The sequence below is a fragment of the Arvicanthis niloticus genome, chromosome 1 (genome assembly GCF_011762505.2).
Source record: "Arvicanthis niloticus isolate mArvNil1 chromosome 1, mArvNil1.pat.X, whole genome shotgun sequence".
Classification (NCBI taxonomy): domain Eukaryota; kingdom Metazoa; phylum Chordata; class Mammalia; order Rodentia; family Muridae; genus Arvicanthis; species Arvicanthis niloticus.
This window is the reverse complement of record NC_047658.1, coordinates 4464940-4481734: the sequence shown is the minus strand read 5'-3', so window position 1 is coordinate 4481734 and position 16795 is coordinate 4464940. Positions and strand designations below refer to the sequence as shown.

At 52.0% G+C, this 16795-nt stretch overlaps 1 protein-coding gene across 17 annotated transcripts in view; it reads left to right on the top strand.

Annotated features, from left to right (window-relative positions):
- Positions 1 to 16795, top strand: part of Pou2f2 (POU class 2 homeobox 2) — an 84464-nt gene that overhangs the window by 63730 nt on the left and 3939 nt on the right. For 9 of the 17 annotated variants that reach the window (XM_076929765.1, XM_076929760.1, XM_076929773.1 and 6 more), the window contains 6 exons: positions 12326 to 12431; positions 12524 to 12615; positions 14966 to 15127; positions 15270 to 15411; positions 15514 to 15662; positions 15746 to 15922. In XM_076929765.1, the coding sequence (XP_076785880.1) occupies positions 12326 to 12431; positions 12524 to 12615; positions 14966 to 15127; positions 15270 to 15411; positions 15514 to 15662; positions 15746 to 15922 (828 nt within the window). The remainder of the gene's footprint in view (positions 1 to 12325; positions 12432 to 12523; positions 12616 to 14965; positions 15128 to 15269; positions 15412 to 15513; positions 15663 to 15745; positions 15923 to 16795) is intronic. The other 8 variants (XM_076929769.1, XM_076929778.1, XM_076929785.1 and 5 more) reach the window with 1 other exon arrangement.

The window sequence follows — 16795 nt, the reverse complement described above, 5'->3', positions numbered from 1 at the left end:
CCTTGGGGTAGTGTCTCACCTCGCTTCTCTCATGCTATCTTCTATCTCCCCCACACCCATGGGGGAGCTGTCTATGAAGGGGAACTGTCCAGCTCTCGTGGGGCTGTCCTCACTGAGAGTTTACCCATTTTGGGAGGTCCATCTCATTATGGATGCACCTTTCGGGACTTTCCTGAACACTGCGCTGTGCCTGTCCCTGGGCCTGGTTCTGCAGACTCAGTGACCATTCTGCTCCACGATGGCTCTTCCCAGCATGCTCTCCCATGCCAGGCTCACCCCGTGGCAATAACTGGGTGTTGTGTTCGTACCACACCCCATGCCAATGTGTCTAAAGATGATACCTATGAAGACACGTGTGGCCGGGCAGTGGTGGTGCACGCCTTTAATCCCAGCACTTGGGAGGCAGAGGCAGGCGGAGAGGCAGGTGGATTTCTGAGTTCGAGGCCAGCCTGGTCTACAGAGTGAGTTCCAGGACAGCCAGGGCTACACAGAGAAACCCTGTCTCGGAAATTTAAAAAAAAAAAAAAGACACGTGTCATCCCTCAGAATGCTGGAGAGCTGCAGGGACAAGATGGCATGCCTTGGTCACATGGCGAGTAGGATTGGGAGAGCTGGCCCAGGAGCTCATAGCTCTAGCCACCCAGCCTGCCTGTCATGGCTCTTGCTTCAGCCATCCTTCACGGGGACATGGTTTCCAGTCCCCTCCCACCAGGGCCACCAGAGACTCCTGCAGGAGGTGCTCGTCTTCTGCTTGGTAGCACACACAGTGCAGGGTCCTAGGGCTCCTCACCGAGACTTTGCTTCCATTTTCCTCTCCATCCTGTGTTTTACCTAGACAGCACCTCTTCATCCATCACAGACAGCCCAAATCCCCACATCCAGGTAATCCGAGTGGGTTTTCCTGTTCTGGTTGTGTCTGAATGTGCCTGAGGAGCCATCTTTCAACAGAGTAGAGGAAAGAGGAGAGGTAGGTGGCCTGGTGTAGGACTGGCCATACCACCATGCCATGTGCGAGCCTGTGTTTGTGCAGCATCAGGACCACCGCCAGGCTGATGCTCAGCCATCTGCTGCCCCATCATGCTCTGATGGCTTGATCTCCCGTACTTCTCCCTGAAAGTCCTTCCTCTGTCTCCTTCCTTTCCTAGCCACCCTCACTCTAGATCATTGCCCTCAATCCCTTCAGCAGAAGCAAAGCTGAGTACAGATTCTAGGAATTCATTCTCATGGGCTGAGTGGCCCTCATTTGCCCAAGAGTGGTTTGTGCTGTACCTCCTGTGTGTTGGGTAGCACACAGGGACCAGGTACAGCTCCTCCTGCCCTGACTTGCCCATGGCCTCCACCACTCTGGACCAGCTCCTGGGCTTGAGTTCCCGTCTCCTCTGCCCACTTCCACTTCCTCTGCCTGTTCTGCTCTGTCCCTGCAATCAGCTCACTAGCATCCCCTGTCCTCCTGTGTGTTAGTGCCCTGGCAGAATCTAGAGACTTAGGAATGAATCACAATCATCTTTGCCTCCCAGGAGACTCCCTGGCTTGTAGTGAAACTAAACTGTGTTACATTTTGGAAATACTAAGAAGTCTAATCCAAAGCACTCTTAAGGCTGTGGATATAGCATAATGTAGAGCCCCTGCCTAGAATCCCCCAGTGAGGGGCTGGGGGCGTGGCTCAGTGGTAGAGCCCCTGCCTAGAATCCCCCAGTGAGGGGCTGGGGGCATGGCTCAGTGGTAGAGCCCCTGCCTAGAGTCCCCCAGTGAGGGACTGGGGTGTGGCTCAGTGGTAGAGCCCCTGCCTAGAATCCCCCAGTGAGGGGCTGGGGTGTGGCTCAGTGGTAGAGCCCCTGCCTAGAATCCCCCAGTGAGGGGCTGGGGGTGTGGCTCAGTGGTAGAGCCCCTGCCTAGAATCCCCCAGTGAGGGGCTGGGGGTGTGGCTCAGTAGTAGAGCCCCTGCCTAGAATCCCCCAGTGAGGGGCTGGGGTGTGGCTCAGTGGTAGAGCCCCTGCCTAGAATCCCCCAGTGAGGGGCTGGGGGTGTGGCTCAGTGGTAGAGCCCCTGCCTAGAATCCCCCAGTGAGGGGCTGGGGGTGTGGCTCAGTGGTAGAGCCCTGCCTAGAATCCCCCAGTGAGGGGCTGGGGTGTGGCTCAGTGGTGGAGCCCCTGCCTAGAATCCCCAGTGAGGGGCTGGGGGCGTGGCTCAGTGGTAGAGCTCCTGCCTAGAATCCCCCAGTGAGGGACTTGGGGTGTGGCTCAATGGTAGAGCCCCTGCCTAGAATTCCCCAGTGAGGAGTTGGGGTGTGGATCTGTAGAAGCTTAGAGTACTTGCCTGGTTTGCCTGAAGCTGGGGTTCAAATCCCAGCACCACAAAATAAGCAAAAAAAAAAAAAAAAAAAAAAAAAAAAAAAAAAAAAAAAAGTTCATGAACCCACCACTTTAAAATGATATTATAATATAAAATAGAGGGAACATTCCCCTGCCAGGTAAACTGTTTGTCAGGATGCTTCCCTGTGGTTTCTACGCTGTCCCTCTGAACGGATGATTATATTACATACAGTTGGATAATTGGCCCGTCTGGTGCTTGGTATGGTGCATTCTACAGAGCTATGTGATGTTTATCAAATCAATGAGAGATGTTTTGTTGTTACAGTTTTTCAATCAAGGAAAGGGAAGGTGTCTCTTCAGGGGGGTCTTTCAGAATGCCTGGAGCAGGGGTTGGCATTGACTGAGAACTTAACATTAACCGTGAAAACATTGTTATTGGTTGAGTTGGAAAGGAATACAGGGCATGATGCTTAAGAAAATCTGCTAGGCTGAGAGGGTTTAGGGAATGCGTTCTCCACTGGGTCTGGTCTGGTGGGAATTTGGAACCAGGAACTGGGAGGTGTGGAAGGTCAAAGGTGAATGATCAGGAGGAAAGGCTTGCGGACTGTGGGAAATGTTGACATAATATAAGAAGGTGGGCAGGCTCAGGAGCTGGGCCGCGGTGGAGGGAGGGGCAGCTGCGGATGAGCTTGGTTTCATGCAGGCCAAAGCCTCTGGGTGGCTGAAGGGCAGCAGGAATGATTGGCTCAGATCACTGAAAAGGTCTGCTGTGGAGTATTGGGCCCAGCTCCAGAGACGTCTCCTCAATGTCCCCTGCATCTCCCTGCTCAGGAGAACAGATGTATCTACTGGTCTCCTTTGCATTTGTATCTAAGCCTTGGAGAACTGCCTCTCACTCCTGAGACCTGAGATTGGGACAAGCAAGGCAGGTCCGCAGATAGAAGAGTGGAGCCCTATTGTTTCAAAAAGGGACAGTGGTGTACGGTCAGCACATAGTCAGAGCTATGGAGTTTGGGACTGGGTCATCCTGCCTACTGATTCCTGGTCAGGACCTACAGAACTTGGAATTTCAGTAAAAGGTGACATGTGTGCTAGGAGTCACCAAATGCAAGCTTTTCCTCCTCCCTGTCTCTCTACTGTTTGTTCGGTGACCCAGTCAGGATCTCCTGAGCTGTGTGGAGTGGCGCTTCACTGGATTTGCTCTCCTGGGCTGTGGAGTGGGCCTAGTCAGGATCTCCTGGGCTGTGAAGTGTGGTTTGGTCAGGGTCTCATGGGTTGTGGAGTGCTGCCCCTCCATGGGGCCTCACTGGCCCCGCCCCTCCATGGGGCCTCACTGGCCCCGCCCCTCCATGGGGCCTCACTGGCCCCGCCCCTCCATGGGGCCTCACTGGCCCCGCCCCTCCATGGGGCCTCACTGGCCCCGCCCCTCCATGGGGGCCTCACTGGCCCCGCCCCTCCATTGCCTTTATTTTTTAATTTCCTTCCTGACTGTTGAAACTTAGTTTTTTTTTTTTTTTTTTTTTTAAGATTTATTTTTACCTTATGTGTACCTGTGTGTATTTATGTGAACAAATGCTATGTCTAGGTAGGTGTCTGTGGAGGCTAGATGTCCTGACGCTGAAGTTTCAGGCAGTCATGAGATGCCTGACGCTGGTGCAGACCTGGGGTGCGGCCTCTGAAAGAGCAGCAAGAGCTCTCTCTCAACTGCTGAGCCTTCTCTCCAGCCTCCTTCCCTTTCATTTTTTAAACCGAATCTATATGGCGCAAGCTAACCTTGCACTTCTTTATAGCCTACACGGGCCTTGAGCTCTAACTCCTCCCTCAGGCCCCCAAATATTGGGATTGCAGGCATACGCCACTGCTCCCACCTCCTGCTCCCCCCTCTGAGCCCTTCCTAGTACACTGACTGGAACCACCACTTCCATGAAAGTGCCATCCATGAAGTCCCTTGTGTAGGCCATGCCTACCCATGGCCCGCTGTCCCTGAGGATGGTGTACCCTAGCAGGGAAACACTGTAAACAAACACAAACCAGAAACAAATGGTTCAGAGGAAGGGTGATTCACAAAACGAAACAGGGCCTCGTGGGAAAGGGAGGGGCTGGTCTAATGGGTGGATAGGAAAGAGTTCACTGAGAAGATGGCCTTTGAGAACCGAGGGCTGAGTGAGTCAGTTTTGAAAGAAGGGGGGTGTGGGGCGGGGAAGAGCCAGAAACAGGCAGAGAGGGAAAGAAGCTTGACTTGTGCAAGGCTCAGAGGGCAGCAGTACGGCTGCAGCCGGGTGGACAAGGAGGCGAGGGAAAAGCCAAGCATGGCGGCACCCATCCTGTGATCCTGGCACTTGGGTGCTGGGGGCAGGAGGTAAGACTTAAGGCCAGCCTTAGTTATGTGAGACAGTGTCTCAACCAACCAACAAAACCACCACAGGCCGGAGACATAGCTTGGTGTATAAAGTGCACTGAGAAAGCATGGCGAGAACTCAGGTGGATCCGTAACATCCTCGTAAAACTGCCGGGCTCAACACTTCTTTCTTACTTGCAATCCTAGCTCTGTGACAACAGGACATTTGGGCTTGCTGGCTCACCAGCCTAGCTGACTTGTTGGCCTTCTGGTTCAGTCAGAGACCCTGTCTCAAAACATAAAGTGGAGAATGACTGAGGACACTCCTCGTTGACTGCCATCCTGTCCCTGCATGTGTGTGCACACACATGTGTACAGGCATGCACACATGTACAAAGTGTGTGGGGAGGCAGGCATAAGGGAGAGGATTAAGGCAGAACTTAGTCTGTAATTTAGAAATTATTCTAAATCTAGGGCTGGCAGCACATACCTGTAACCCGGCTGGCACTCAGGAGGCTGAGGTGGGAGGACTGAGGTGGGAGGACTGAGGGGGGAGGACAGCCCTGAGTTTGAGACCATTGGGGCTGCAGTGTGAGACCAGAACAGAGCACATTGTTTTAGCTGGAGGCGTGACCACTGGTAAGAGTGCTTGCATGAGTTCCTGGGTCCCGTCTACAACACTGCATAAACCCCTGGTGCTGGCACACACCTGTAATCCCAGAACTCACGAGGTAGAGGTAGGAAGCATTAACCAAAAGGGCCAGAAGGGTTCAAGACCACCCTTGGCTACACAGTGATCTGGGGCACCCTGGAATCCATTCCTAGGGTTTGCCATGTGCTGGGCAGGGAGGCGGGCAATTAAACCAGGCACCAAGTCTTCTGAGAGACTTAAACAGGGGAGTGACATGGTTTGATTGACCTCTTTATGGCTCCTTGTGTTGGCTGATGGGAAGAGAGGCTATAGATCTGGATGTAGAATCCAGAGTCATAGAAAGTGAACACACAGGTGGGAGAGGAAGCTGGCTTGCACAGGACGGATGTGGTGTAGGAACATGGATTGTGTTGGCCAAGAACTGATTCCTGGGATTTTGGCTTCCTGGATGGTTTTTTGATTAGAAAAGAAACAAGTGTTTCATTGGACCTGTTGGGTCTTGAACTCACCACCACCACCACCACCACCAGGCTCACACTGTGTAGCCCTGGCTGGCCTTTAACTCACTGAGATCCATCTGCCTCTGCCCTGAGTGCTGGGATTAAAGGCATGCACCTCCACACCTAACCAGAAGAGTCTCTTAATTACTCAAGTTGGGGCCATCACGAGGACAGACAGATATCTTTGGCTAAGGCTCAGCAGAGCCTGGGTGGGCACTGGACCTTGTCCATGATTAAGAGGACAGATTTGAAAGGCAGATGGGGCTTGCACTGTTGACAGCTCATGATGGGGTAGGATGCGTGAGGGGACAGTGGCGGCTTGCATCTGTGTCTAAGTAATGCGTTCAGATTTCTAAAGTGGTCTCTGAATAATGACATCACTCAGGCCCCAGCGAAACCCAGGGAAGAATTACCCAGTTTCCCCCCATTTCACAGATAGGAAGCTGTGACCCAGAGGCAGGAATGATTTAATAATCGTGACTTTAAAGTCAGGCTACTTAACATACCTGTCATCACAAATATTTATCATTTCTGTATGGCGGAAACATTTAAGGTCTTTTGGTGGTGGGGAGTGGGTGCTGAGGTGCAGCTTTGGTGGGAGAGCACATGCCTGAGGTTCTGGGTTCAATCCCCAGCACTGACAATAATGACAGTAGTAGTTGTTGTTGTTGTTTTCAGACATTCTCTTGTAACCCATTCTGGGCTGGAAATCTCTATGTAGCTCAAGCTGACCTTGAACTCCTGAACTTCTGCCTCTGCCTCTGAGGTGCTGAGGCTGTGGGCATACCCCACATATCAGACAACGCCCCTTTTAGCTGTTTGGAAATATACAATATGTCATTAATTACAACTACTTCCCTGCTGTAGCAGAACAACAGAACTTTTCCTTCCTATCTAACCGAAACCGTCCCCACGGACAGTGTCGCCCTGCTGCCCATCCCCCACGCACCCTCCTCTAGAACACAGCGACTGCTGTTCACTCCGTTCACTCCCTTCCCACAGTTCGACTCTTCCTCCTCTCTCTGGCCTAGACTCAAGTCAAGGCTGTATCCAGACCTGGTGACCATCTGCCAGCACCCTCCAGTCATGGTGGTGGGGCTTTTCGGGGGTGGGAGGCATGGGGGGGTGAGGGCCTCCTCTTCTGTGCACTGGGGTGAGGCACCGCACCTGGGCCATCGTCTCAGCTGGCCAGCTCTGGGGCCCTGGCCTCTTCCCACTCACATAGCTTTCTACCCACCCCCACCCTCACCCCCAGTGGAGACCGAGGCCTGATGAGAAAGTGATTGTTTACAACCCCACCCCTTCACCCATGTGGCACATTAGCCGTGTATCTGTCCTTCTGTCCCCAGTTTGTCTTCAGCAAGGCATAGCCAGACTGTCCTGTAACCTGTTGGGCAGCATGTGCATTGGAAGCAAGAACTGGTTCCTTCCCAAAGACTGAGTGTGGTAATGGCAATGCCCACCCATAATCCTGGCACTGAGAAGGCAGAGGCAGGAACTGTAACAAGTCTGAAGCCAGCCTGGGCTATATAGTATGTTCCCAGACAGCCTGGGCTACATAATAAACTGAATCTCAAAAAAAAAAAAAAAAAAAAAAAGCTGGTCTCTTCCCTTCTTAGCTTCAGTGGGGTATGCTAACCCTCCCAGCTGGTTAGAGACAAAGCAGTTGACTTATAAAATATGCTGTCCAGGGCCTCCTCCAGCCATTGTCGGCTCACCCAACCCTACCATTTAAGGCTGGAGTAGCGCGCCCCCAAGTGGCTAAAGAGAGCCACGAGGCCTCTGAATTGTAGGCCGATGAGGCCTCCTACTGGCCGAGCCCAGTGCCGAGCCTATTCGATACATGATAAAATCCCTTTCTAACGATTTTATTCCTTCACTCAGCAAATGGGGGGGAGGGGGTGTCTTCCCCACGAGCGGGCGCCTTTCTTGGTGAGGATAAAGTAGACGGTTTTGTGTGTCTGTCTTAGCTGGAGAGACAGGAAGCAGTTCCGGCTGGGCAGGAAAAGGGAGATGGGGGAGGTGGCCGCTCTGAGGAAGAGCGTTGATGGGAGACTTGAAAGAAGTGGAGGGGGGGGGTTCTTAGCAAAAATAGCAAAAATAGCAAAGGCCCAGGTTGAGTGGCAAGCAATGGGGGTTCCTTTCTGGTTTGAGTGACAAGGAGGGATTGTGTGGCCCGATAAGGGTCAGAGGGCAGGAAAGTCTTAAGGAGAGGAAAGGCCAGGCTGAGCCAGGCTGCAGCGAAGTGCTTGAATTCTATCACACGTGGGGATAAAAGACAGTGCAGGCCAGGTGTTTTAGCATCATCACGGTCTGTTCTCCTAGTTCCCAGTAGAAGGAAATGGTGCATCTGCGGTTAGAAGGTCGTAAACATTAAGGCTTGTCCCACCATAGTTCGTCAGTCCCTCCTGGGGTAGGTTGTAGATGCTTGCTCTCTGTCTGTCTGTCTGCTTGTTTATTTACTTATTTTTATATGAGTACACTGTCACTGTCTTCAGACACATCAGAAGAGGGTATAGGATTCCACTACAGATGGTTGTGAGCCACCATGTGGTTGCTGGGAATTGAACTCAGGACCTCTGGAAGAGCAGTCAGTGCTCTTAACTGCTGAGCCATCTCTTCAGCACCCCCCCCCCCTTTTTTTTTTATCGCTGTGCTTTGCATTTTACCAAAACCTTTTGTGGAAAGAAAAAAAAGATTTTAAAAAGTTTACATCAAGTCACATACACCAAAAGGACATGAAAGTGGGAAGACTGGATCCATGGGAGTTGGGGGTGGGGGGGTGAGGAGAGGGTAACAAGGCAAATATGAGTGAAATGCATTAGGTGCAGTATGGAAATATCATGAAACCTGTGTCATACATAATTGATATATACTAATAGCAATTGGACCATCGGGATGTCTTGGGACAGAAAGGCGCTCCCTGCAGAGATGTGAGGTGGAGATGTGAGGTCACATCCCAGCATTCACATAACAACCCACAAGCACCTGTGACTCCGCCTCTGAGGGATCTGACTCCTTCTTCAGGCCTCCATGTGTACATGCTGACATCCCCACACATATAGACATATGTGTACACACTCAACGCACACCCAGACATCTGCAGCAGGAGGATGGGGAGTTCATGGGCACCCTCAGCTACACGGGGAATCCCGAGGCAGCCCAAGCTACATGAGACCCTGACTCAGTGATAGCCTGTTGCTATCAGACCCTCTCTGGGTGCTTGAGGGAAACTCGTGGCCTGGGGTAGCCATGCTGTGACTTGGACCAGGATGGTGACAGTGGAAAGGGGAAGTTAAAGCAATGGGAGGTGAGGATGGGCTGCAGGCATGGGAAGGGGAGAGAAAAAGAAGGATCAAAGTTGACGCCCAAGTCCCAGTCTGAGTAACCAGACTGGGGTATGGCTACAGTTTTTTGTTTTGTTTTAATAAGGCATGCCTGTGCCTGCTAGAGGCTCAGCCTTGCAGAGGAAGAATATGAATTAGCAAACGGGACCCCCTGTAAGAAGGGCAGTAGAGAGCAGGCTGGGTAACCCTTTGTGGGCCCTGAAGGGTGCACCACTTGGAGAGCCTTTGAAAGAAAAACATCAGCAGGTGTGAAGGTACTTACCCAGCACTTTGGAGGAGGAGGCAAGGAAGACCAACGGGCTTGCAAGGCTATCTTAGCCTAAGGCAATGAGTTATCAGGCCAGGCAGAGTTACATAGAGAAGGGAGGGAAGGGGAGGGGAGGAGAGGAGGCAGGGAGAGTGGGAGGGAGGGAAGAAAATAGGAAGGGAGGAAGGGGAGGAAAGGAAAGAGAGACAGAGAAAGATAGAGAAAATGACAGAGAGACAGAGAGAGAGTGTAGGGAATATATACTACAGAATTGGGTTCCGAGCCTTAGAAGGAGCCTCTATCAATGCATTTTTAAGCTTCATTGCCTCTCAGCTGATCCACACCTGGAGGGACAGGGCCATGGGGGAGTTTTATAGGACTTAGGGTATCTGGGGAACAGCAGAATAGATTCAGTCCTGAAGGGTGCATTATCCTTTGCCGTAGGTCAACAAAATAGGACAAATTATGAAAAGCATGCCAATCACAAGCACACAGATCAGGTCCCCAATAACAATGCACACACCCACGCCGATGGCACTCAGAGTTCGTGACATGCAACTAGAAATGCAAGCAGGACCCTAGAGGAGGTCATGACCACGTGCGGAAGTCTATGTTGTTGCTGATTCCACAGAATCGGGTTATTTATCTGTTTTGCGGCTGCTGGGCACTTGCGCAGGAGCAGACGCCCTGTGTGAAGAGCACGGCACATTTCTGGAGGTTCCACACCCAGGAATGGAACTGTTGGGTAATAAGACAGGTGTCATGTTCGGCTTGTATTAATTTGCCAGGGCTGCTGTAACAAAGAACCACCGTCTAGTGACTTAATGACAGACATAAATTCTTTCACCATTCTCGAAGCCTCCCATGGCAGAAGGTGTGGGCAGGGCCTCCAGTCCTCTCCCGTTGGCTTGTAGAATCTTCTTTCCTGAGTCTGTTTACATCATCTCTGCTCTGTTTGTATCTATATCTAAATATGCCCCACTTTAGAACAAGATTTGTTTCCTATGTGTGTAGTGGGTCTGCATTCTGCCCTGCCCCTGCCGTCGGGGTGTGGAAGAGCCACTGAGGAGGCTTTAGGTGTCAGGCTTTAGGGAAGAGCTGTTCAGGGGGTGGGAGAATGCAGTCTAGGATGTGGCAGGCTGAAGTTGGGGTTCCCTGACTCCTGGACATCTAGTCGCCATTGGGGTGTTGCACAGAGGAGTTGAGGTTAAAAATTCGGGGGTCCACAGGCCCGCAACGAGGCCTGGACCACTGGGGGCCCTCGGGCTGAGGACAAGGATGATAAGCCCAAGGGGGGGGGGAACTGGGCAAAATTGGGAACTCTAGCTGAGCTCATCAGTGGAAGTCCTTAGCTTAGCACCGTTGTCTGGAAGTGCAGAAAGGCATTCTATAGGAGACTTTGCAGCTTTGTAGGTAAAGGCCTTCCCTCTCCAGGAATTTCCGGGAAGGGAAACTTTTTGGCAAACCCTCAGGGTCTCTAGGTATCTCATTAGCATGGAGAACTGTGTGGCGCCACGGGACAATGTGGGAAGTCTGGATACGAGTTCCAGGCCAGGAATCTGATAGGGAACAGGAAGGCGCTTATCATCTCAGGTGGGTACCTAGATACCAGCGTCTCAGACCCACTTTGCCTAACCAACTTTCCTGGCACGGTCTACTGTCCCACAGCAGGCGCCAGTATATGTGTGCCACGGCGTATGTGTGGAGGTCAGAGGTGGTTTAGAGGATCAGACTCAGATTGTCAGGATAGGCAGCAAACCCTTTCACCCACTGAGCCATCTTGCCGGCACACCTTTTTGTTTGTTGGTTCACAGCAGTACTAGGCAGTTAGATCACTGATCCCATGAACATTAGTCAAGTTCTCTACTATGCCACGCCCCCAGCCCCTCACTGGGGGATTCTAGGCACATGTTCTACCACTGAGCGATTTAAAAAAAAAAAAAAAAAAAAAAAAAAAAAAGCTGGTCGGTAGTGGTGCATACCTTTAGTCCGAACACTCTGGAGGCAGAAGCAGGCAGACCTCTCTCTGTGAGTTCAAGTCCAGTGTGGTGTTCAATGCTAGTTCTAGGACAGCCAAGGCTACAAAAGAGAAACCCTGTCTCGGAAAAAAAAAAATTAAATTCTTGGTTTTTAAAAAACATTTATGTGTACATGTGTGCGCTTGGGTACCACATTGTGTGAGTGGCCATGGAAGCCAGGAGAGGGTGTTAGCTTCTCCAGGCCTAGAGTTACAAGGGGTTGTGAGCTGCCAGATGTCAATGCTGGGATTTGAACCAGGGTCCATCTGAAAGAGTAGCAAATTCTCTTAACCACTGGACCATCTCTCTAGATCCCTCTTTCACCCCTTTAAATTAAACTTTTAACTACCGGCATGCAGCACCACTCCTGGCCTGAGTTTTCCCTTTAAATGACACTATCAACCATAATGCATTAGAACGCGCTTTCATGGCCTTGTTTTAAGTTGCTCATCTGCAAAGACCCTATCTCCAAATCAGTTCACATTCTTAACTCTCTTTTTCACATAAATTAGTGGTGAAGTTCCCCTCTGAGTGGCCGTACCAATGCACACACCTGCTATTTGCTGGAGTGCATCCGAGATAATTCCAGACATCATAGCACACGTCTCGGGAGCATTTTAAAGAGAGAAAGACTTAGTCTGGTTTACATTTTTAAACAAGTCTATTTGTTCTGTGGGAATGTAAGACAGGGCAAACATTTCACCAGGAAGGGAAAGGCAAAGAATGAGTCCTCCTGGGGCAGCTGGGAGGACATTCAGGTGCTCCATGGTCGGTGTGCTGTTCCAAGCCCAGTCGATTACGGCAGGCAACAAGGCTCCTGGCTTCAACCCCTTGGGGATCCACCACCTCCTGCTGAAGGGGGGATCCATCCTGGACTCAGTCTGTGTTTCTGTCCATCCCCTCTCTGCCAGGACATACAGCAACTCCTCCAGCTCCAACAGCTGGTGCTTGTCCCCGGCCACCACCTCCAGCCACCCGCTCAGTTCCTGCTGCCACAGGCACAGCAGAGTCAGCCAGGTGAGACCTCAGCCCAGCTGACACCTTCTTCCTAGTATCCCACCACCCGCCCCTTGCCCACTCACCTTCTATGTTTTTAACTGTCTCTCCAGGCCTGCTACCAACGCCAAATCTATTCCAGCTACCTCAGCAAACCCAGGGAGCTCTCCTGACCTCCCAGCCTCGGGCTGGGCTTCCTACACAGGTGAGACTGTCCACCAAGTTTATCAAGCCACTGCAGGGTGAGCAAGGGCCAAGTGGCTGAGTGGGGGTGGGGCGCTGTGAAAGCCATTGGCCTACCTCATACCCTCTGTTCCACTGGCCCATCTCATGCCCATGAGCATTTGAGGGACCTGAGGCTCAGGCCTACTCTGCCACCAAAGAGGCTGTAGGAAGTCAGATGAGCTAGGCTGTGTGTCTAGGTCAGCTCCTTCCTTTGTAGAATGAAGGGATTCAAACCAGACCAGTGGTTCCAAAGCCTTTGAAAATCTGATGAGATATTTAACTCAGAGGCTGAAGGTGTGGCTCAGCTAGGAAAGTGCCCACATAAACACAAGGACCTGAGCTCATGGACTCCTGAGAACCCAGGGTAAAAGCTGAGCAAGGCAGTAATTTCACCCTGGGGACACAGAAGTTGATAGCACCTGGATCCTTGGCCAGTCAGTCAGCCTAATCAATACGTGTCAGGTTCGTTGAAAAACCATGTCTGAAAACTAAAAAAAAAAAAAAAAAATTTAAAAAGTAGCAAGCATCTGAGGAAAGACACCTGCCTGATGGTGACTTCAGGCTCTCCACACTCAGGTACACGGGTGTGCACACATGCGCGCACACACATGCACACACACCCATGAACTCTGTCAGAAAGACTGAATAGGTCACAGGACCACACAGGTCTTAGCTGTAGTGCTAAGCTCAGATGCCCTGAGAGGCTCGTGTTCGTGTAACAACAGCATCAGAACTCATCTGGGGGCTCAAGCCGCCCTGCCTGCTCTGCTGTGGAGTTATCCCTCCTGGGATGCTAGTGACGTTGCTACCAAATTGTGCATGTGGCCGATACAAAGTGCCCCCTTGGATACAACAGGGCTCACTGTCATCATGCTTTCCCAAACACATCTGCCCCAGGATTTTAGATCACCGAAGATCCTCGGGACAGAAATCCCCGCACCAACCACCTGCCTCCAGTGTTTCGTTAAGTTCGTGAATCACTCCGGAGAGTTTGTTGTTTCTTGTCCAGCCCTCTAATTGTCCTTCGAATTCAATTCTGTGCCTCGTCTCTGCTTGCAAGCTACTTATTTTTAAGACTTTGTTTCATTTTATTTATATTTTGGTATTATTAGAGAGTCAATCCAGAATTTTGAGTTTGCAAGGCAAACTCAAATTCTACCACTGAGCCACGCCCCCAGCCCCTCACTGGGGGATCCTAGGCAGGGGCTCTACCACTGAGCCACGCCCCCAGCCCCTCACTGGGGGATTCTAGGCAGGGCCTCTACCACTGAGCCACGCCCCCAGCCCCTCACTGGGGGATTCTAGGCAGAGGCTCTACCACTGAGCCACGCCCCCAGCCCCTCACTGGGGGATTCTAGGCAGGGGCTCTACCACTGAGCCATGCCCCCAGCCCCTCACTGGGGGATTCTAGGCAGGGGCTCTACCACTGAGCCACGCCCCCAGCCCCCCCGCACTGGGGGATTCTAGACAGGGGCTCTACCACTGAGCCATGCCCTCAGCCCCTCACTGGGGGATTTTAGGCAGGGGGTCCCCACTGAACTAAATCTCCAGTCCTCTTTTCACACTTTATTTGGAGATGATCTTTCTGAGTTGCTCAGGCTGGCATTGGACTCACTTTGTAGCCCAAGCTGACCTTAGAAGTAGACTCTCTCTGCCTTGTTCTCTGGAGCGGCTATATGTTTGCTATCAGGCCTTTAATTTTTTAGAGCAGTTTTAAATGCACAGTGAAACTGAGCTCAAGATAGATTCCATATGTCTCCTGTCCTCCACGTGCACCACCTCCCCCTTTTCAGCATCCTCGACCCATATAATACCCATCTGAAGTCCAGGCATCTACACGTTAATGTCACATCTACAGACAGAACCTCAAGCTTCACTCCTATGCCTGTGGGATTGGACAACCTGCTTATTAATAATCTTAATCTAATAATCCAATGGGCAGGCAGAGTTGTAGTGATGGTTTCTATTCAGTGGATGGGAATGTCAGTCCAAGGAGAGTTAAGACTCAGGCTGTGCTGCCTGACAAGTCAGTACCGGAGGATAATGGAGGATGAACCCACTGTCCCCAGCTCTAGGCTTTGAGCCCACCGAGAGAGACATCAGCAAAAGACACTGGCTGCTCCTTCTGAGAGTTTGGCTCTCTAAGGGAAGGTGAAGAGCAATTGAGAGGACCATGGTGGGCAGTAGAGTGAAACCTTTAACAGGATTAGAGATGAGTGTGGATGCCCTGGGCAGGTGAGGGGAGTCTGAAAGCAAGCAAGTGCACAACCATTGCTTAGCCCCATCCGGGACCTCCATCCTGCATCCCATCCACCTGCCCACCCCACCAGGCTATGACTCGCCCCACGCTGCCCGACCCGCACCTCTCACACCCGCAGCCCCCAAAATGCTTGGAGCCGCCATCCCACCCGGAGGAGCCCAGTGATCTGGAGGAGCTGGAACAGTTCGCTCGCACCTTCAAGCAACGGCGCATCAAGCTGGGCTTCACACAGGTCTGGGACCACCTTATGAGGTAGTGGGTGGAGGTGAGGGCACGGAACAAAGATGCAAAGCTCCAAACTCTGGTGGAGTGTTTGGATCTGGCCTTGGGCCAAGACTTAACTTCCAAACCCTATCTCCTCCTCTCTGGACCAGGGTGATGTGGGCCTGGCCATGGGCAAGCTCTATGGCAACGACTTCAGCCAAACGACCATTTCCCGCTTCGAGGCCCTTAACCTGAGCTTCAAGAACATGTGTAAACTCAAGCCCCTCCTGGAGAAGTGGCTCAACGACGCAGGTGAGCCTGGCCAGAGGCTCCAATGGGCCGTCCCGCACAGGGGACTGGTGATGAGGCAAGGCGGAAAGTGATCGCTCACGTCCTTGTCTCCCGTCTTCACAGAGACTATGTCTGTGGACTCAAGCCTACCCAGCCCAAACCAGCTGAGCAGCCCCAGCCTGGGTTTCGACGGGCTGCCGGGGCGGAGACGCAAGAAGAGGACCAGCATAGAGACGAATGTCCGCTTCGCCTTAGAGAAGAGTTTCCTAGCGGTGAGTTTCGCCCCCTGGCGACCGGGAAAGGTATCACCAACCCTCTCTGTAGAACCCAGCTCACCAACCCTCTCTGTCTGTAGAACCAGAAGCCTACCTCAGAGGAGATCCTGCTGATCGCAGAGCAGCTGCACATGGAGAAGGAAGTGATCCGCGTCTGGTTCTGCAACCGGCGCCAGAAGGAGAAACGCATCAACCCTTGCAGTGCGGCCCCCATGCTGCCCAGCCCGGGAAAGCCGACCAGCTACAGCCCTCACCTGGTACCCAGAGCTTGGGGGCTATGTGTTGGAGGTGGGGGTGGGGTCGGGAGTCAGGGCACAAGCCTGTCGGCATCTGGGTGAAGCAAACATAGATAGAATAGAGACAGGAGAATTGTCCCCGGAGGTTCTGGGGAAGAGTATGTCACATACAGAGTGGTCACAAAGGGACACAGTTTGCAGAAAAACATGTCATCCAATCTGAGTGGAGGTCAGAAGACAACTTTTGGGAGTTAGTTCTCTCCTTGTACTATACAGGTTCCAGGGATCAAACACAGGTCGTTAAGCTTGGCAAGGGGTGACTTCGCCTAACAAACCATGTCCAGGCCCCAAACTGTTGTCCGATGTGGTGGGTACAAGCTCCCACAGATAGATACACTGACTTAGTTAGACAAGAGTTGTGACAGGGATATTAGCATAAAGGGGATACAGTATGGTTCAGGCAGGAATACACAGGCTTGCACCCGAAGAGGCAGAAAGGGTCATCATTAAACCTCTGCGGTACCTGCCTCACGTGAGTCAGCTTAGTTACCGGACACATCTGGGTTGTCCTTTCTTCTGTCCTTTTATTTCTGTTTGGGAAAAGGGCTGTGGTATCTAGAGAGAGGCCCTTCAACCCCAGATCTGGGAGAAAGGAGGGAGTCTTTTGAGAGTTAGCCAGCCACGTAAAGGAGGTGGACTACACAGAGGATCACATTCTGCCAGGCCCGGAGTGCACAAAGGCTTAGATGCTAAGATGTACTGAATCCCAGGGCAATGTACTGTGTGGCTGGAGCCGCTAGGAATGGGCTTGGGAGCGGAGTTGGCAGGGGGCAGATACATCATGGGTTTTGTTGCTGGTGGGTTTTTTGTTGTTGGTTGTTTGGTGTGTGTTTT